This window comes from Engraulis encrasicolus, chromosome 4, assembly GCF_034702125.1.
Source record: "Engraulis encrasicolus isolate BLACKSEA-1 chromosome 4, IST_EnEncr_1.0, whole genome shotgun sequence".
NCBI classification, from domain to species: domain Eukaryota; kingdom Metazoa; phylum Chordata; class Actinopteri; order Clupeiformes; family Engraulidae; genus Engraulis; species Engraulis encrasicolus.
Window position 1 is genome coordinate 48018342 of NC_085860.1, and position 21666 is coordinate 48040007.

Sequence of the window (21666 nt, forward strand, 5' to 3'; positions counted from 1 at the left end):
TACTGATCACAACACTCACTGACATGCTCTGCACCAGCGTCATGAGATGTGCATTTGTGCAGTGACAGCAAAGTTCGATCTGCACATTCGCTTTGCAATGTTGACGCGCCGCAGGTGGATCTCTGCAGTGAATCGTTTCCTGTCATGCGCAGAGCCTGAGAAAAGTTCGCCTCAAAGAGATGCCGCATGCAGAAAAATATGGCTTGCATTTTGAAGAAGTAAATCAAAATTAGATAACTCCTGTCATCGTTTTTAGAAATAGGTGTACATGAATCCACGTGGTCCTTTTTTGCTATTGGCATTTCGACAATTATTTAAACCAGTGGCCTTCAGCAACGCCTTCACGTTCTTTCAGAGGACTGCAAGTTTTCATACATTCTGTGCAGACTGCCACAGGGGTGCTGTGTTCTGGTGTCAGTTTAGTCAAAAACGTCAACTACTATTTAAGAGCAGAGCCATGCCAAAGAAAGATAAACTGGTAGGTATTACCAGAGAACAATAATACTTCCTTACCTAGCATAATGCTAATGGCCAGCAGTACCTTTTATTTCTTCCCTGCTGATTCATAGCCTACTATCTCTGCTGGCTTGCGAGATATTTAGGCCACAAGTGTCGCATTTAATTGTTTGTGTTATATGTCTGCAGGGTAAAGGTGCAAAAACACAACCAGAACAGAGCATACCGGTAGGTCCAGTGTCACGAAACAAGGCTGGAGGAATTTCGATAGCAGTTCACGCTAAGCCTGGATCCAAGCAAAATGCCATTACTGGTGGGTGAATGTGTTGCAGACAATGTGCATGGACGTTAATGACTTTTTCATATTTAAAGCTGTCGTTAATTACACTGAAATTGTCGTCACACCACAGAGACCACTCACCGTGTACGCATTTGGCTGCAGCCACGTTACTTTACTTATTTGGTGATGACAGTTGTGGTTTGGTTGCAGATGTGTCGCCAGAAGCGGTAGGTGTCGCTATTGCTGCACCCCCAACTGACGGAGAGGCGAATTCTGAATTGATTCGGTACCTATCCAAGGTGCTGAATGTGAAGAAAAGCGAAGTAGTTTTGGACAAGGTAAATGTTAATGGTGAATAATATATTATTTCAGATCATGTGTGTGTTGATTTTGCTCAGGCTTTCTAACTTTTCGAAGTTCCCAAGTGCATAACTATAATGTAGAGAGCTTTGTTTTCATGCTAGCAGAAATGGGATGCTTTATGGCGAACAGGTTTGGTCGTGATGATCCTATATTGTAATAAGTTCCTCAATTTGTTGGAAGGTTTTGTAGTGGCAGTTAAGTACTGTAAAAGTACAGTGGTGGTCATATGTTTACATACCCTGACAGAATGTATATTTTGTTTGTGATTTCTCTTATGTGAAAATATTTTTGCATTCATTGCTAGTGACTGACTGAAGACATGTATCAGCAATTACCTGTGTTCACTTTCAAAATCATAATCACAGCACTAACTACCCAAATGACCCTCATTACAAGTTTACATAAGCCTACCCTACTTTCCGATGCTGTACATTGCCCTCTCTATCATCAATGACCGCTTGAAACCGTAGTTGTGGATAAGGCTCTTAATTTTCTGCTAGAACTTCACATTTGAGGTCTTCCCTGAGTGGTGCAATGATGTTGAGGTCAGGGCAGTGCTGGCCACTCCACACCCTTCATTTTATTATTTCTGAAGCTAATGACCAGTTGACTTCACTTTCTGTTTATTATTGTATTGGCATGCCCAAACAATGTCCCATGTGCACCTGATGCTGATATGCGTCAGGTTTCCTTCAGTACTTTTCACTGGTTAATGTATTCATCATCCCATTAATATGGACCAAAAGCACAGTGTATATGTCCCCATAACATCTGCGATCCACTACCACGTTTCACAGACGGAATGATGTATCTTTCATCATAGTCCTTGTTGACTGTTCTCCAAATGTAGAGTTAATAGGGGCTCAAAAAAAGTTGTGGTCTTATTTTTCCAAATTAATTTGTCCCATGCATTTTGATGCTTGTCTTTATGCCATTTGGTGTATCGTAGTGATGGGCAAATTAAGTTTTGTTGAAGCTCTGAACCATTTAGGCACATTGTTTCAAAAATTGTGTTAGTACTTGAGGCTTCAGTAACAGAGCCCTCTCCTGGTGAAAAGCCATGTTTGCAATTAAATGGGCCCAATTCGACAAGATGTTTTATCCCATCTGCGACATTACCCCCAATATTGGACTGAGCTCATACTTTTGCACACTAACTTCAAGACATTTGACATTTTAGACTACTGATGAGGCAGTTGAGGTAGACAACATTACAAAGGCATAAAATGATGCCACGTCTATTTATTTATTATTATTAGACTACTTTTTTGGACGATCAGAATGAAGTGTTGCTGAACATTGTCTTCTCCTTGGTGCGTTCATAAATTATGATGATGTTGTCTACTTGCCTATCAAGTGGGTCGTATAATGACAGTCAATCATAAAATCTCTTTTCTCTACACTGCAACCTGGCAGACGCCTCTGCAATGGGCCAAACGCACAGACCTAGGTCTGTGGCCAAACGCATGAATGCACCTGCTGGTCCATGTGGCATCACGAAACACTGCAGCTGCTTTCTTCTCGCAACCCCTTACACAGCCCAAGTGCCTCCTTACTGTACAGCTTGAAATTGAATTTTTGGTTGTCCTTTGCCTCCTGAACAATTGTCAATGGCTGAATTTGTATTTGATTTACCTAACTATGCTTCATTTCAACAGAATCCCTCATATTACAATTCTGAATTGGAATTTCAACAGTGCCAATAGGCATTCTTAATTTGTTTTTATACTTGTATGTTCCTTTCCTGTTTTATATTCAGTTCAATTCAGTACAGTTCAATGATCTGTCCCTAAAGACCCTTTTGATGAATCTTGGGATTTTGTCATGACGTAGAACATGAAAACTGTCAGTAAAGCACTGACTTGATGGGTGCAAGGTTCTCTCAGGAGTCCAGCATCTCATTGACACTTTACACACAAGCAAATCACAAGAAACAGATCCCCAGTGAAGATGGCTGAATCCCATTTTTAATTTCTACGCCTTGCAATTGGGCTTACCCCTGCGTTTGAAGTCTGCCTCTGGAAAATCTCCCTTTGAAGGGGTAGAAAGCCCTTGCCCTCTGTCTTAACGTGAATTGGGACACCACTACCCCTACACGTGAACGTGCAAAAGGGAGGGGAAGGGGAAAGGTGGAGGGCAAAGGGGTGAAATGGGATTCAGCCTTAGACCCATTTGTGTGAAGTTGTATGAATGTTATTAGCCCCATTCACCAGGCTATGTATCTTATGATCAAGCTTATTTGGGTAATTATATCCCCGAAATGCGGAGCGCCAGGGATGTAATGGTTTTGCGTGTGCCGCCATGTCCGCATCCGCCGCATTAGGTCTGTCGTGTTAATGCGATAACTTTTTAACAGATGGTTGGATTTGTCCCAGATTCGGTGTGTTAATGCACTAGGGTTAGGTTCATGAACTGATTAGATGTTGGAGGCCAACACTTTCAAGATGGCTGAATTCAAGATGGCCGAATTTTTGTTTTGCCCATAACTTCCTACCGGATGGATGGATTTGTCCCAGATTTGGGCTGTGTCTCAAATCACGCACTTGTGCACTTCGGGCACTGTCCAGTCCCTAGGGCGCTCACGCGGAAAAAATCAGTGCTTGAATGATGGACACTGCGCGCACTAAACGGCGGCCATGTTGACGCATTCAGTTCAGTAGAAGAGTTTGCTCAACAGTCTCCTAATTCTGTAAGTAATGTTGATGGGACACTAACCGTTTCTTACCAACCAAAGTATTGTATGTGTGATTGTTGTCCTTTGGGGTGAAGGAAATGTAAATACAAGCACCAGACGCTGTGCATTGTAAACAGTAGCCAACTGATATTTTGGCGAGCTAATGCCATGCTCAGCCGTCACCTCCAGCGAGGGCACAGTGCATAGTGCTCAAATTTTCCACACCACTATGCATTGAAGACCTCAGTGTACTGTGTTGACTATGTAGTCAGTGCCAGTGCACTGACACAAGTGCGTGATTTACGACATAGCCTTGGTGTGACGACGCTGTAGGGTAGGTTCATGGACTGATTCGATTTTGGAGGCCAACACTTTCAAGATGGCTGAATTCAAGATGGCGGATTTTTTGTTTGGCCCATAACTTCTAACTGGGTGCATGGATTTACCCCAATTTTTTTTTGCTTTGTTTTGACAGTAGTCGTTTGGTTTTAAACCTATGCACGCACTGATCTACAGTATGTATAGATATTAAATGTATTTATTTTATATTTTGTATTTAATATATACGTTTATAAATAGGTGGATGGGAGTGGTAGGAATGATGGGGGACTGGAAACATCGTGTTTGGGGATACACCTTTAGCAGTCGGGAGGCGACTGCATAGGCCTAGTTTCTGTTATTATTTCAAAAGACAAAACACAGTTATTTTGAAATAAACTGCTTCATTTAAATAATTACACAAAACTAAACATTCTGCCGGGGTATGTAAATTTATGAGCATTACTGTATTCAACAAAGGCCAATAGAAGTAAAAATGTAATATGGGCTATTTTATGTGCCCCCAAAGTCACATCTAATAACCCTATGCTAATATGTGTAGTACTGTACAGGAAGCAAAGAAAACATATTCAATTCAATTTTAGTTTATTTAAGTGTGGCTGTGGTCTCTGAAAAGTCAGAACACTTAATAAATTCATGATTAATTGTATGTAAAATATGGATGAAATATGAAAAATGATCATAAACGTAAACAATAAAAAAAGAAGATAAAAATCAGTTACATTAGCAAAATATTGCAACCACAATGATCAGTAAGACCACCACCACCCCCAAGATGACTGCAGGCTTCCCAAGCTTCACATTTTCACAGCTGTCACAACAAGCTTCACAGTTTCCTCTTGCATATTTTTTCTTGACCTTCCCAGTCGTTAGCGCAAAACCATGTACCTATAAAAACAGAAGTGAATATGTAAGATTTAAATGCATCTCATGTTTTTTCATTTGACTGGTTACATAGCAACAGTCAAGTGATGGAGACATGTTGATTCTTACTGATTTTTTGAGCTTCTCAGAACGAATCTCCAAATCATTCAAAACATTCAGACGGTCCACAGCTTTATTACAATTGTTCACCATTAGCACCTTGACCTCCTCCACTTCCATCTGGCGTTGCTGTAGTTTGTCAGTCTGTGGAGCACAAGTAAAGGAGTGAAGGACAGACACTTAGTCCCAGAGCCAAGAGGGTTTTATTTATGTGGTTGAGCCCAAAAGGTTCAATGGGTGTTTCTGATTAAGAAAATTGTGAGGAATTCAAAAATGCAAGTCTCACAAAACCAAAGGTAGATACACATTTACAATATTCATCTCAAGTCAGGTTCATATTTGTTTTCAGCTTGGTTTTGGAGTGATTTCTAGCAGCATTTTACTAAATCTATATAAACTAAGATAAATGGCACTAAAGTGGTTTCCCTAACTTAATTCTGTGGTGCTGATTCCAAATTATGTGACTTATTTTGTCTTAAAAGAGTGTTCTGACCCCGAGGGTGAAAGTTCCAGGATTTAAGTCTGTACACTTTTTTTGCATAACGATTCTTCTTTCCCAGGACACGTGAATGAACCATGAGTCCTGACAAGTTACACCTGTGACTAGCTGTAGAGGACCCGGTGTCATCAATAAGATGACTGACACCCCATAAAAGCCTAACGGGTATCAAGGCGCCTGAGAGTGGATTGCAATGAACATTGGTGCCAAATTTCATGTTTGAATAAAGTGAACTATTCTTGGACTTAACGTTTGTGCTACTCAGGAAGTGCAGCACATAAGAACAAAGGAAGTGCAAGGTTAAGAAACTGTTCAAAGTGGACATCCTTGCGTTTTAAGGTAACCTGTACAGCAGAGCAGGGTATATGACTTTAACCAGACAGTTTTTTGGAGAAGTCATTTGCGATCTGAAGAATCTGCAGGGGTTTTCCCTTCTACTTTTACTTTTGGTTCCACTGTTCCACCTAGATAACCAGCTACTATGTTAGACCAAGTGACCATTGTCAGATCAAGAAAATCTTGCTTGTATTGACATGTGCCTAAAACGTCTAAACGTCTTAAAGCTCTAGCTCTACAATTCGAATGCATTATTGGATGACATTTGTGTTCAATTAAGATTGACTTGACTGGTTTTTTTCTTGAAAATAATTAAAAAAAACTAAGCTTGTTGAAACGCATGTGACCATCAGTTGTGCCGCGTTGACGTCAGATGGAAAAAACTGCTAGAATGGATATAGTTTGTTAAGGACATCCCGCCACATGTGTTCATGCACAGTTTTGATGCCCAACGCAAAAATCTACAATGTACCGTATGTAAAAAACCGCCAGGAAAATAAAGAGAAGGCATTGAATGAGAAAGAAAGAGAGATAGATTACATTCATACAGTATGGTTTGAGGCAAGATGTTTAATTGCACAGCTGCATACAGCCCTATGTGTCCTATGCTGTTTCAATGTAGGCCTACACAGCATGGTCTAACATACTGTGTCTATTGTACAACTGTTGTCTAAAACACTCTGGGCAGTTAACCCACGTTAACTACCAGAACATTAATTCACATGGTGTGTGAAGATGGTCATTAATCCTTTATCTAAGTGACTGAAGTTCTTTGTTTCTGATTCGTCTGCGTGTGCGGTGCTGTCGCCGCATATTTGTTTCAAAAGTTTATGGCGCTTCATGTTGCCGACATGTTGTATGCGTTTTCAAAGCATACAATGGTGTTGGTTACTGGGGGAAAGCAGAATAAAACAAGACAAGAAATAGAGGTAGGAGAAAGTCATATACAGTATATATACGTGTATATATACATATATATACTAGAGAGAGAGGACGCAAGAGCAGCAACCTTTGGGGCGCAGCAACACACAGGCACGCACAAAGAGCAAGAAATAGAAACTCTGAAACTAATCTTGCAATCTAAACATTATGTTTACCACCGTCCATCACCATTTGTATTGCCCCATAAGCCAAGTGAAATCATGTCTCTACATGTTTGTGAGTATGGCCATTAATCCACATCTTGCTTGTAATGCTTGTTTGTATATTGTCTTGGTCGATTGATTTGTACAAGTACAGGCGTTTTTTTTTTTTTTTTTTAGTGGTATTGTCTATAGGGTTAGGCTAAGACCAAGTCATCGGACAAAGTGACGATATATCCAATAAAATAGCCTAACTAATCAATACACCTCACAAAGAGCAGAGTTGATCTTTAAATGTCTCTTATTAAATTGAATAAAAACCTTGGGTAAATGAACAGGAAAGCAATCTGTGGTGAGCTATCAATGGTGGTTTCAGAGTTCTTACCATTTTTCCGTTACTTCTGTTTAGTAGGTGCAGGATTTAGTTGAAATTTCTGTATAAAAAGGAGACAATCCGCACACTTCAGGTCTTTTTCAGGTCTCTGCCTGATGAAGGTCTAAGGACCGAAAGCTTGCAAGTCAAGTGCGGGTTGTCTCCTTTTTATACAGTCAAGCCTCACGGAAATGGAAAGTGGAACTGGCCTTATACATCTGTAACTTATGTATATACTTCCATATATGGGAAATAAGGGCAAGGGGCAAACCCCAAATAGGTAATGGGTTTCGCTTCCCTTTTCCGTGAACTGGTGGGGAAAATGTGAGGTGCACCCCAGGTTTATAATGTGGATGGTTACAATCGAATGATGGGAGATGCATTAATTCTTACGGATTCTAAGAGGTTCGCAGCAAGCTTGTCCACATCCTTTAGTTATCCCTGCGTTCCACAACTTTCTAAAAGTAATTGTTCCCCATTAGTTGTTTAGCCGCCACAATTCCCTGTTGCAGTTTGTCAGTCTGTTGAGCACAGAGGAAAGGCATTCTAACCAGCAGCATCTAACTATGAACTTGGTCAAATGCGATTAACATTCATCCAATTTGAAGGTGTATACAATGTATGTACTTGTTTAACTTTTGTTGCCTACTTTTTGAATTTAAAAAGTAACTGGATAATTGAATTGTATGATTTTTTTAATAGTAATATTGATAACATTTTATTCAGTGTTGCACAGTAACGAGAGCATACTACACACAATGTGTGAAACAAACAGCTTTACTTTCTCTCTTATTGGCAGAGGACGCGCTCAACTTCTTGGAAAACCGAAAAGCTTTTGGGTGCGAGATAAAAAGCGTCAACTTAAGGAAGAAGAAATCCGCACTCACAAACTGCGTCTCATTATTTATTTTTATTACCACCATGTCCAAAAAGCAAACGCGTTTCGGCTAACAAGCCTTCATCAGTGCGTGGTACCACGCACTGATGAAGGCTTGTTAGCCGAAACGCGTTTGCTTTTTGGACATGGTGGTAATATAAATAAATAATGAGACGCAGTTTGTGAGTGCGGATTTCTTCTTACTTTCTCTCTTACCATCACAAAAAAATAAAGTCATACTGAAACTAAAAGTAGTGTGCATACTTCCTCATACACATTCTGTACATAAGGTATGGACCCCTATGAATGCCACAGGGGAAGAGGCGTTTGTCAGAGGAAGTAGGAATGCCATCTATGACGATCCAGCAGGAGGGCTTCTGACCTTTACCAAAATACAGTAGTGCACCCTGAACAAAATCATAATAGTAATAATAATAATAATAATAATAATAATGATAATAATAATAATACTTTCGTTTTATATAGCGCCTTTCAAAACACCCAAGGTCGCCTCACAGAGTATCGTGTAGGAAAGTGTGAGTGTGTGTGCGCGTCAGTGCGTGAGCGTGTGTGTGAATGCATGTAAGTGAAAGTGCTTGTGGAACTAGCAGCCATAAGCCTCCAGGAAGAGATGTGTCTTAAGGTGTTGCTTAGACATGGCCAGTGAAGGGGCATTCTGGATGTGGTCGGGCAGATTGTTCCAAAGAATAGGAGCAGCAACATGGAAGGCTCTGTCACTGGTGGCCTTGAGCCTGGTACGAGGGACGATCAGCTGGCCCTTGGAAGAGGACCGCAGGGATCTTGAGGGGTCATGGGGTGAAGGAGGTCTGTGAGGTAGTGGGGTGCCAGACCATGGAGGGACTTGAAGATTAGGAGGAGGACTTTGTAGGTAATGCGTGACTTGATGGGGAGCCAGTGAAGCTGCTTGAGTATGGGGGTGATGTGCTGCCAGGGTCTAGTGCCTGTGAGGATCATGGCAGCAGAGTTCTGGACATATTTCAGTCTGTCTAAGGCCTTGTTGGGTAGACCAAGCAGGATGGCATTGCAATAGTCCAGACGGGAGGAGATGAAGGAGTGAGTGAGCGTCTCCGTAACTGTCTTAGAGAGTGAAGGCCTGAGTCTGGAAATGTTTCTGAGATGATAGAATGCCGATTTGGTGACTTTTTTGATGTGGGAGTGAAGTGAAAGTGATGAATCCAAGATGACACCCAGGTTACGTACTTCAGGGGATGGGGTGATGGTGCATCCATCGATGTCCAGGTGGAGATCTCCAACCTTCCTTTGCAGCATTGCTGGTGCCACCACCATGAGCTCAGTTTTATTGCTGTTCAGTTTGAGGAGATTGTGCGTCATCCAGGTTTTGATGTCTTGCAGGCAGTGAACGAGAGGGGTGGAGGGGGACAGAGGAGAGGGTTTGGTGCTGATGTATAACTGTGTGTCGTCGGCGTAGCAGTGGGAACTGAGACCATGGGAGCGGATGATACTGTGCCAGTTAATCCAGTGAACTCTGAGAGCCGTTTAAGAAGGATGGAATGAGAGACTGTGTCAAATGCTGCTGAGAGGTCCAGGAGGATGAGGATGGTAATGTGGCTTTGTCAGCAGCACGGAAAGTGTGCATCAATTTATTATAATTTTGTCCTGGGTATTATAGTTATTTTCTTTGAGAATAGTTTGAGACATTGGTGTGTAAGTCTTTGGTTGAATAAACATGAAATTGCCTTTACAGGGTTCCAGATCCAGAGAAAAGGTCATCAATGTGTCTGGATCGCTGAGTCCTGAAGAGGTTCTGGAGAGACTGAAGGCAGAGTCAACGCAGTGAAAGTACACTCACTTGAATGCAGAAGGCAGATTCCACTGTAAAGGTATTTGACCAATTAATGTCGGAGACATGGATTATATTCATAAAGATCAATAGATATGTTTTGTTTCAAAAATATTTGTGTGCAGGTGTACAGCATGCAATTCAGGGACGCTTTGTTGTGTGTAGCTGTCCACAACATATTTCTGTACATCGCCATGTTATGTTGTTATCAAGTAACTACACAATGGCACAGTAAGCCATTACAGTGAAACAAGATTTCAAAGCCTTCATTTGTCAATTTATGTAAGCTAAAACAGCATGCTTGCAGCTCTATGCGGACCACTGATGGGCAATTTCATTATACACAGTGGAAGCAAACTGCAGTGATAAAATCACAATGTCTTATGAATGTGTACACTTCTAAATATTTAAACATGACTGCAAATGCCTTGACAATCCAACACCTCAAACAGTCTAGAAAGACCAAGTGGGATCCAGAGGTGATCGTAACGGTTGTGGACACACATTTATCACTTAGAAACAGGAACGTAATTAGAATGTTAATTAGGAATTTACAATTAATCAAAGAGACAGGATTCTGTCTCCACAAAGGAGTAGGGCTGCTGTTGGCCAATTTCATTTGTTTGGGTTGATTCAATTATTTCTTGTACAACATGATTTGTTTGACATTCTGGGTTTTCAAATACCATTGATACCATGGCAATTAGTCAGGATATCTCATGGCAAAAGAGAATTCATTTTCAAGAAAGACCTTGAATTTCCCTGTTGACAGAAATATTTAATGTCAATATACAGTACATAGAAGTTAAATGTCTAACAAAGCTGTTTCTTTCTTTTTTTATTGTTTCTGAACTAGAGTGGGCAGTCAGAGGCTTTGGCCATCCATACACCTACTTCTCACGTGGAAGCAGAGGAGCTGGATGATGTCATAGTCCACATGCCAGAGGCATCCTGCGTCCCCTCAGGTGTCATGGTGCTCACCACATCTATTGTGATCAGCGGAAGATCCAACGCCAGGCAGGAATGTAATTATTCATGTATTAAGAACTGCAGACTGAAGTTCATCTGACAAATGCTCTGGCCTTGTCATCAAAACAGGCATCTGGACAAGCAGAAAGAATGTAGAATGGGGACAAGGTCTGACAGGTGGCTTTTTTGTCACAAAGAGAGCTTGGTTTATCAGATGCTCAGATAAAATGATGGAGATTAATGGGTTTGATCAAAGACAGTGTGTGTGTTAACATCTAAACAAATAAGGAATATGCTAATACCCCTGCTTACAGACAAAGAGAATTATTCTGGTGAAGAAACGTTTTTAACAAGTGCAGTGCGCTAAGCCCCCCACACATGAGCTTGCATGCCCATTCGGCCTGGGTCATATCTCAATCTCACCCTGTCCCCCCCCCCTAATTTCCCATCTCCATCTTTTACTGTCCTGTCTAAATAAAGTATAAAAATGACCAAAACAATTAAAAAGAAGGTCTCTGGGTAACTCAACAGAATGAATTACTGACCAAATTGTCCTGATAAGATGCAACCTTACTGTAACATGTTCTAACACTACCAATGTTTTTTTGCTCAATTCAAGTTCCATAATTAAATGTATTTTCTTTTATACAGTAGTTTTGCTTTCATGTTTGGGTCCAGACTCTACTTCCTATAGTGTGCACATTATACACAACTATATACAGTAGTGTACATGTATAACAACCCTCACCCACACACAAACACCTTAATCAGTCTGATATAACATGTTTTCGTCTCATAATCAGCCTGTGATGGCTGGTTTTAATTGTAGGCTGCTTTCAGTGGTTGTTGGAGAGTCTGGGTAACAGTCTCCGTGCTAATGCTGTATTCCAATTGTCTTGGAGCTCATTAAGGCAGTGTTGAGACTTAGAATGAGGTCACGCCCAAATTTAAAAACACGTTCCAATTACCGGGCCCCTAGTCCAGAAACACACTCACAGCAGCATACAGTCACTGGTAACAAGCACCCGGCTATTAGTTTTGCACACATTTTGCCATAGTATATACGTAACGCCTAACAGTGTTAGTTGATATAAACACATTGCATTTTGATGAATTATTATGCACAGAGTGACATCTTCACCAGCAGGATAAAACAGCTGTTGATGCTGAGAACCATTAAATATGATTGATAGAAATGTGATTGCAAAGTTAATGTTTGTGAACGGTTTTAGTTCTTCAAAAAAGGGGTTCCACGCGCTTCTGTTTTTACATCTGGTGCATCAACGGGAGGGAGGCAGGTAATCTTGAACGAAGAGAAGACACCGGAGCAGCTCAGATGGGATGCTTTTTCTTTTTAATTCAAGTGCACAACATGTTAGGGACTAGGGTTTTAGTTCTTAAAACTATTCAAAAGTTACTTGTAGTTCACATAAGGCTGTGAGTGAATGGAAGATGCAACTTGCTTTATCCCAAAACTCAACCTTTTGACTGGAAGCAATCACACTCACCACGGCGGCAGATTAAAAGGGAAATTGAATACACGCAAGGCCAAAAACATACTGACAAATGCTCAGTGGGTGGGTGCGAGGGACGCCAGCGGGGGAACAAGCGGGTTCAGTTGTCCCCGGCCGAGGGAAAGAGGGGGGCCCAGAATTGGGTCCCCATTATATTTCATGTATTGAGTGTGGGGGCCTTTTAGATGACTTTGTCCCAGGCCTGGTCAAAGTTGTCAACGGCCACGTGTGGGTGCATCAGTCCACCTCAGCATGTGAGCCAAACTCCCTTGACATTTGGGACACGTGGTGAGAAAGTGGTAGATATCTGAAATGAACAGCTTCAAACAGATTACCACGCAGACAGAGGGAAGGAGGAAAAATGTTATTGCAGTGCTAATGAGAATTTTTCCCCCTCACAAAAAAAGTGAATGCTTGTCTTTTGAAGTCTATTCCCACATGAAAACAAGATTCGCACACATAGACACATAATCATACACACAGGCGCTCCCAGCCATACACGCACCTCATAACCTTGTGCTGTAAATCTGTGCACCTTTGTTGACGCTACCAGTCTGTCGATAACACCATGTCCATTCAGGAGGTGTCAGAAGTGTTTATAGCAAGGTTGGGCAACTTTCATGATGAGGAGGGCCACGTTTTTCCATCGCCACTATCGGAGGGCCACATGAACACGGAGCTGACTACACCTCACAGAGAGCAAGGTGCAGTTGGATGGTCACTGACTGCCCTTATTGTTTGGAAGGAACAGGAGTGCTCTCTATCAGCCCACAGTATAATTACAACAAATTGATTTACTAGTGGTTTAAAAAAAAAAACGTTTTATTTTTAAAAAACGTAATTATTTTTCAAATTGTGTTTTATGCACGGACCGGACTGAGTGAGGAGTTGCCTATCCCTGGTTTATGGGTTTTGATGTGAAGGAGACTCAGTGACCAACTTCAAGAGCATAGCAACCATTTATTGTTATAATGAAGGAATTTTCATGTGTAAGTTCACAGGCCATGGTTAATTTTTACATTTGTGACCAAATGGGGGAGAAAAATATCACCAGCCATAGATAATCATTTCCATGGATATAAGCCCTTCTCTATATGTTAACTTGGCATAAAGTAATTGTCATGTTTACGTCATCTACGCCCCCGTTTAATGTTTGCGTTACGTGCATCTGAGCACAGTCAAGATTGAGGTGTTAAGATGACCAATGCGACAGGCTCATGGGCAGGTTTTCCTCATGGGGTGTTGATGGCGAGCTTATTCTCCGTCAGCGCGCCTGCCTGAGAGCCTGAGCCGTCTGTCACAATGAGAGATGGTGGGGCCGTCGTGGAGAGCTGTAAGTGACATGGCCTTTAAATCTCAAACGCCCCACAGCCTCCTCTCCAAACCACCGTGCCGAGTGTCTACACGTCGCCAAGCCCAGGGTGTGTGGAAGAACCTTTCTCCTGTGGCAGATAAAACGGCTGTTTTCACATGAACACACACACACACACACTTGAGGACCTTCCAGTGTAATGAAACTAAATAATCCTAAACTGTGCCCAGACCAAAGCCATTCCTAACCTTAACCTGTCAGTGAAGAAATGCTTTGCACTCTTGGTTTTGTCATGCTATCATCACTGTATGCCCTCCTTACAAGCTACATTTTTACCTCCGCCAAGGAGGTTATGTTTTGGTCGCGTTGGTTTGTCTGTCTGTTTGCCTGTTTGTTTGTCAGCAGGATAACTCAAAAACCTATGAGCAGATTTGGATGAAGCTTGGTGTAGTTGTTGGAAATGACCCAAGGAACAAGTGATTAAATTCTGGTGGTGATCCGAATCACGAACCGGAACCAGGACCATTTTTAAAGTTCTTAACCATTGCTAGCCTAGAAGTCTAGACACCCCTAGTGACAAATTAAATTGCGGGACAGGGCGAATTTTGACATTACAGTTTCTAACTCCGCAAAGAGAAGGCAGAAAGACTGTGCAACATAGTCAAATGTTCTATCAAACAGCTTCCTTGGCGGAGGGCTGTATCTAGGTTTCTTTTCTTTTTTGGTGTTGAGAACAGACATTGGGTGCTCACAGTCATAGAAATACACACACACACACACACACACACACACACACACACACACACACACACACACACACACACACACACACACACACACACACACACACACACACACACACACACACACACACACACACACACACTTCACCCGGTTGCTGAGCCAAAACTGGACAAGGGAATGTGGAGAACTCCTGTGAGGGCCATGGAGAAAAAATATGCTCATTGACCTACATGGCTTGCCTGTGATGCGGCTGTGCCGTGCTTGTACTGTAGCTCAAGAATGGGCCCCTGATGATTGTGTGCAAAGACAAACACCCAATTTTTGCAGGATGTCTAATGCTGAATGCATAGCTAATGGCGGTGCTGCCTGCAAGGTATAATTGCAGGGTATAACCACCATTTGCTTTTTATGGCTCGCCTGTGGGAGTCAACATGTGTTGGCCAGCTTGCGCACTTGGCAAACACTTGATCACCATTTAAACACGGGGTGCCTTGATAACGGGAAGTTTAGGAAAGAGATATGTATGCAGTCTAAAATGTAACTTACCTCAGTTTTTCATGTTTCGTACTTTGGCTGTTTTAGCTGAATGAGTTATGAGAAGTACTCATCCAGTATAGGGCAATATCATGTACTCAGTGTAGTGTAATTAAAGGAGGCTAGTGCAAATCAATTAAAAGCAGGGCACAATTAATGAATCAATCACCTGACGATCAGTGTTGGATTAGTTCATCTCGAGGCTAGACGCAGCACGCATTGTTCAATTGAAGGTGTCAGTGTGATGGATAGTTTATTCGAAAAGCTGAGTGGCGAATGTTGACTTCGACAAATTAAGAGTAATCGGTCTTATGTTGGCAGGCCTGAATGGCTCGTGTAAGGCATTTATCAAATAGAGGCTCCTTTTAACCCCCCTTTTATAGAATTCATCTCACCTCAGATAAAGAAACACAGAAAAAAGTCTGTGTTTAAAAAAAAACAAAAAAAAAACACCGTAGTACCCAAGGAGAGCCTTTCCATTGATGCACTACATCTTACAAACAAACAAAAAGGGGCGTGGGTGTTGATTCAAAAAATGGTCTAGAAGGGGTAATAAATCCTGAACTGACAACAGAGATTTTAAGATAATGAAAGTATAGTTAGGCTATTTATTTAATAGAACCCAGACTGGATATCCTTTCTATTATCACTTCCCACCCTGTTCTGTAGTAAAGGCAAGTAAACAGAGTTAATGTGCCTGCCACATTTCAGAGAAAGAATATAGCTCAGAACTCTTAAATAAACCTTTAGGTCGGCGTTGCAGTGTGCAGACTCCTGCTCTCTTTGATAGATCCACTTTAGTCCTTCACCTGGGCTCAGTGTGGTAGGATGTACATCTACTAGAGAGATCACTAGAGAGTATAATCATCTTCAGCTTGAGGAGAGTTTATTCATCTATCGAAAGAGTTCATTTTCTCTATGATTCAGTTAATGCACAACAATACTACTACTAACATTGCAAAATAACAGCATACATACAGTATCTTTATTCACACATCTATGCAGCAAAGCCCCATTTCTCAAAGGCCCACCACATGTACAGTATTGTTCAAACATGTTATTAATATCTGTTAAAAACAAACACACGGTGCATCAAGTCAACGGTGAGTCATCGTTTACCCACTCACTACATCCCTCCTCACACCTGGTCATTTGTTGGCAGATCAGAGGCCTCCTCTGTGGAGTGGGAGGCTGAAAAGCACTTGACAGGTGGCGTTTCCAAAAGTTTAGTTCCCTTCAAAAAACTTCTTGCACTGTCACAGATGTGGATGTCAGGAGCAAAAAGTAACTGGCTCTGACGCTCTGACTCCCTTGTTCATTTCACATTCAGACGTCTAGAATCTGAGCAGAATGACTGCCTAAGCTGATTCCAGTCAGAAAGCCTCTAAATCATGCCCCATGGCTAACAGACGGTAGATGGCATTGGAACAAGGGGAACATTTTAAACCTCCTTACTCACCCCTCTATGCAGCACTATAAATAGTGAGACGGTCTCATTCCACCCTGACAACTCCCCAAATCCTTCTCAAATCACTGATAAAACCAGAGGGAGCTGGTCTTTAACCCTGCACTGTCAAACCTGTAATTTTTAAATTTGATTTCCTTAAAGAATCCTTCATTTGCATCGTTGAGAAATCTATAAATACAGTACTCTGAACTACGCAGGTTGTTGCTCCACACATAATTTCATTGACTTGTCTGACACTATAATGACAAACCTCCTGAAACTTGAAACATTTAATGTTCTCTGTAGAACTTAAAAGTTATGGGAAGAACCCCAAGACTCATCATAGACCCTTTTAAAGGTTCCCCCCATAGTGGCAAATGACGTTTCCTCAAACAGCCTTTAGGTTGGGTTTGAACCTTCAAGGAAACCTTGAGGTTCCTCCTACAAACCCCAACTCCGGTGAAGTTGGGACGTTTGGTAAACAGTGAATAAAATCAAAATGCTATCATTTTCAAAACATTCAATCTATTCATTAGATGGAGAATAGTGAAAAGACAACATATTAAGTGTTAAAACCGAGAAAAAATATTGTTTTGGGGGACAAATGTACTCATTTCTAATTTGATAAATCCAACACGTTTCAAATAAGTTGGGACGGGGATCAGTGAAATTTAGTAAACATCCAAATAAGATAAAACAACAAAGAAGAACATTTCAAAATGAATTGTACTGACGGACAATATAGGTGTCAAGGTATAAGATCATCACAGAGAGGCTGAGTCACTCAGAATTAAAGATGCAAAGGGAATAATTACCATAGCTATTACATACATTTTTTAATTCCCTTTGATATACCACGATTGAGTGTATATAAGACATATTTTTGTTACTGAAATAATTGTATAGGTTCATGACATCATGAAATATATATTGGCTGTAGTCTCACTCTAGCACTCCAGGAATTAGAGCTATTGAAAATTGACCATATTAAGAATGCTTAATGCGTGCAAATTATACAGGGGTGTAACATTCTCCTAAGCACCTGAGCTCACTTGAAATAGACCCAGAAGACATGGGAAACTGTCCTTTGCTTACAGAAGTTGGCAGAAGTTGTAGAAGTCCATTCTTTTTGACAATAATAGAGCATTGCACATCCTGTGCTACAGTGAAAATGGACCATCCAACTTGTGTTAGTGCTAGCTTCAAAAGTCAGCCTCCATGATGGCATGCGGGTGCAGTAGTGCATTGGTTAAGATGTTCTCACTCATCTGTAGAGTTAAATACAGTCCTGAATGGTATAAATGGGTTTTAAACAGCATGAAAAGCCACTCATGCATTATATTTTGAAGGGAGATCTTCGATTACTGCCACATAGTAAGGTCAAATTGCATTCTCTACTATGTTTTAACAGTTTGGCTCCATCATAAGGACCAGCAGGTGATAAAATGGTGGGCTTTTGGTCAAGAACTGTCACACTGTAAGCACTACAGAAAGGAAAACATTGCAAAACATGACAAGGAATACACCCACCATTTAAGCTGGTGAAATCATGTCCAAGATAGGAATTAACACTGTTTTTTATATAAATTCATCAATCGGTTAATGTATTTAACTGTTAAGTGTTGTCTTTTGTTTTGTTTTTAGTCTTTCTCGACATTTGCTGCCATTTATTGTCCCCGTCCCAACTCTTTTGAGACGTGTTGGATTTATCAAATTAGAAATGAGTACATATGTCCCCCAAAACAATATTTTTTCTCGGTTTTAACACTTAATATGTTGTCTTTTCACTATTCTCCATCTAATGAATAGATTGAATGTTTTGAGAATGAAAGCATTTTGATTTTATTCACTGTTTACCAAACGTCCCAACTTCATCGGAGTTGGGGTTTGTAACTCATTTGTCACATATAGATTACATGGAGAACTTTTGAGTTCCTCTGAGAACTTTTAGAGGTTCCTCCACAGTGGCAAACTGACTGCTCTTTGGGGACACTTTAAGTTGTACATACAGTATATGTGTAACATTCATTATTTCTAACTGTTTGAATCACACCTGAGATTTTCTTTTACTCCAGACATGTAAAAGTTTGATCTTTTACCTGACATGTTTCGACAGTATCACTTCCATTTTCATCAGAGGGACCCCAGGGTGTGTGTCATGGAAGGTCTGCTGTGTCGACTCGAGAGCCTGGTCAGTCAGTCAGTCTGACTTGCACCCACTTTGAGCCCCCATCTCTGATGTGATGCATGGCTATGCCTTCTGCTTCTGCCTATGGAGAGACACCTGTGATCCTGGCAGGCGCAGAAGGCCTTGCTTTCCAATGACAGCGGCAAACTTTTGAGTAATGAGGTGGGAGAAAAAACATGAGAAACATGAACTCCAATCCCAGCTGAGGTTTCTTCATTAGTCTGCCACAGTTAGCCCTGCACAGCAGAGAAGGGCATCACAGAGTAAAAAAAGGCCAAGCTCCTGCCAAATACTAACGCCAACTGGACCAGCTGTTGCACACAGGCATGAATCATCAGTGAGGACTGTGGCTGCTAAAAGCACCCTACCAAACTTAGGTTTCAGTAATCGACAGTAGAAGAGAAAAGGACACTTTTTGGATATTTGGATGTTAAAAACTGCCTGACTTCTGAAACAGAATAGAAAATGTATTCACGGTAATGATGTTTTGAACACCCATTCAAAAGTGTTACATGACAAGACTTATGCCAGGGTGATGGATCATGGGAACCAACAACTGTGCCCATAGGCGTGCACTGATCATCTACAAATGCTTCATGATCAAAAGTATGTGACAAAATGTCCCTATATAATACCCTCTATATCAGGGGTGTCAAACATACGGCCCACGGGCCGCATCCGGCCCGCCAGAGGGTTCAATCCGGCCCGGAGGTCCTCTCTCTCTCTCTTATACATGTATATGTAGTAAAGTGCACATCACACTTCTATTATAAATGGTAAATTTGTACTGTGACAGGCATTTGATAAAGCTCATATATAGGCCTCATATATAGAGATCAAATATGAATACTTTTTATTCGTATTGTATTGGTATTGGTTATAATTACATAATAAATATAATTGTATATGAAATAGATGTATATGAAACGGGAAACGGGATGTTAAGATGCAAGAAATCACATCTAAGAAATACAAAATTTTCTGGGGGAAGACCCCCAGACCGCCCACCAAAATGAACTGTCCCGTATTTTATTAATTGACGGTTGGCAATGAATGAATGAAATCAATGAAATTTTGCATAGGATTATCAGTATTGCATTGCTTTCTACATATTCAACACATATTTCAACACACTTTTAAAACATGCTGAAAAGATAACGCGATAGTACTGAAAACTAATCCTCTGCTTTAAGTTATTTTTTTTGCGATGATCTTACTAATGCGGCCCGCTTGAGGTCCACATGGGTTGTATGCGGCCCCCGGACCAAAATGAGTTGGACACCCCTGCTCTATATCCTAGTAAGGCAGCATACCCGTTACCCGTCCACCCCCCCACCCCAAAATGTCTGTGCATGCCACTGAGACCGGTGCCTTACATTTTCTGTTGACATTACTGTCATTCCTTTTTGTGTGATATGGCCTTCCCAATCATGTTATGTGTACAGCACACAAATGATTGCTTGCTTAGTCTTGAGTAGAGGGGGTGGAGATGGTGTTATCCATAATAGCGGTCAGTCGCCTTTAACCTCTGTGTCATCAGCTTTCTGCTTGCACAGAGTAATGTGTTTTTGCTACTGTATGCTTCCACGGCCTATATTTCCACAAAACTGCCCACCCTTTGTCATACATTTTTCATACAACACATTTAAGAGCAACAGGTGTTAGGGCTATATACCTGTATAGCCTACAGTGTGACCACATCATACAAGCTGTAGCCTATTGTTAAAAGTTATTCTGGTTTTACCAAAAGCTCTTTAAGTGCGTTCCAATTTTAACTAGGCTACATATCATATTTTAACCACATATCACCACCCCTATGTTTTGGCAGATCTATTACTGGGGTTGTTGTGAATGAGCCGTCGAGCCTCGTCATTCCACTAATTTTAATAGCTTTTTCCAGGGGACGTCCGGGTGACAAATTGAAAATTACAGCCTTTTCCTCTCGGGCGAAATGTATCCAGCTCGTGATAACAATACCAGTCACACAAGCCAGGTCTGAAATTGAACTATTGTTGGACGTGACAGTGAAATTACAACAAATGTATAACTAATTCCCCCAACCACATGACACTCGACTGGCGAAAGCTCTGGCGTTTTAGTTTCATAGTTTCATAGTTTTCACGACCAATCAGTTGCGTTTCTTTAGATAATAACAGTTGCCTCATTTTTGTATTCATCCCCACTCAGTCACCAAAAGCAATTTCCCACCATGAAATCCCCATTGGCACCTCAGGTGCACGTCTAGACTTTGGGTGGTGCATCGTATTGATGTTTACTGCTGCGTCATGTTTATCCGACTTGTGTCCATACGTACCATTAACATTTTCCAGAACGAAAACGGTCTCCATTCATAATTCCTGCGCGTAAGGCGCATATATGGGATGAAGTGTTAAGTGCGTGATCGGAGGTTAATTAGTGGTCCATTGTGTGTTTTATCCATCGTTTCCTTCTTGGATATGGCACACATAAGTACTTGCCAGTTAGTGATGTGACAATGCAGTAGACTCCGTGTTTCGAGTAAAATGTTCTTTTTCCATCTGCATTTCCTGAAATGTCTGATTTAAGCACAATCAATAACGTTGGCATGTTTTTCCACATATCCATTAATCTTGCAGAGGTGAGCAAAGAAGAAAATTTGCCTCGGGCCCCATTCACGCAGTTGATGAAAATAGCAGTTATAGGCGCGCTCACGCAAAAGGGATTTCGCTTACGCACAAGACAGCTCAATGCCTGAGGCGGGGCGAAGGATGCAAACATCTCAGGACCAGATAAAAAGGCACACGGGCTGCAGATAAGACTTATTTACAACATCCATCGTGGAGAACCGGTGGAGTTACTACGCGCAACTGCGGTATTACGCTCTAAACAGAACC

General features: G+C 41.3%; 1 protein-coding gene across 2 annotated transcripts; it reads left to right on the forward strand.

Moving 5' to 3' along the window:
- Positions 1 to 100: 100 nt before the first annotated feature.
- Positions 101 to 11700, forward strand: c4h15orf40 (chromosome 4 C15orf40 homolog). Of its 2 annotated transcripts, none has more exons than XM_063197583.1 (5): positions 101 to 218; positions 646 to 769; positions 947 to 1074; positions 9990 to 10125; positions 10942 to 11700. In XM_063197583.1, exons 1-4 carry the CDS (start codon positions 180 to 182, stop codon positions 10080 to 10082), a joined length of 384 nt encoding a protein of 127 aa, XP_063053653.1. In that variant the 5' UTR covers positions 101 to 179; the 3' UTR covers positions 10083 to 10125; positions 10942 to 11700. The 2 variants fall into 2 exon arrangements, with proteins under 2 accessions (XP_063053653.1, XP_063053652.1); XM_063197582.1 differs by having other exon boundaries at positions 169 to 478.
- Positions 11701 to 21666: the final 9966 nt, after the last annotated feature.

Bases quoted from the DNA above. Each gene is read 5' to 3' on its own strand.
- c4h15orf40 (XM_063197582.1), top strand. From the start codon at position 269: ATGAATCCACGTGGTCCTTTTTTGCTATTGGCATTTCGACAATTATTT. The intron at 479-645 runs GTAGGTATTACC...ATATGTCTGCAG, and splicing joins TGCCAAAGAAAGATAAACTG to GGTAAAGGTGCAAAAACACA. The intron at 770-946 runs GTGGGTGAATGT...GTTTGGTTGCAG, and splicing joins CAAGCAAAATGCCATTACTG to ATGTGTCGCCAGAAGCGGTA.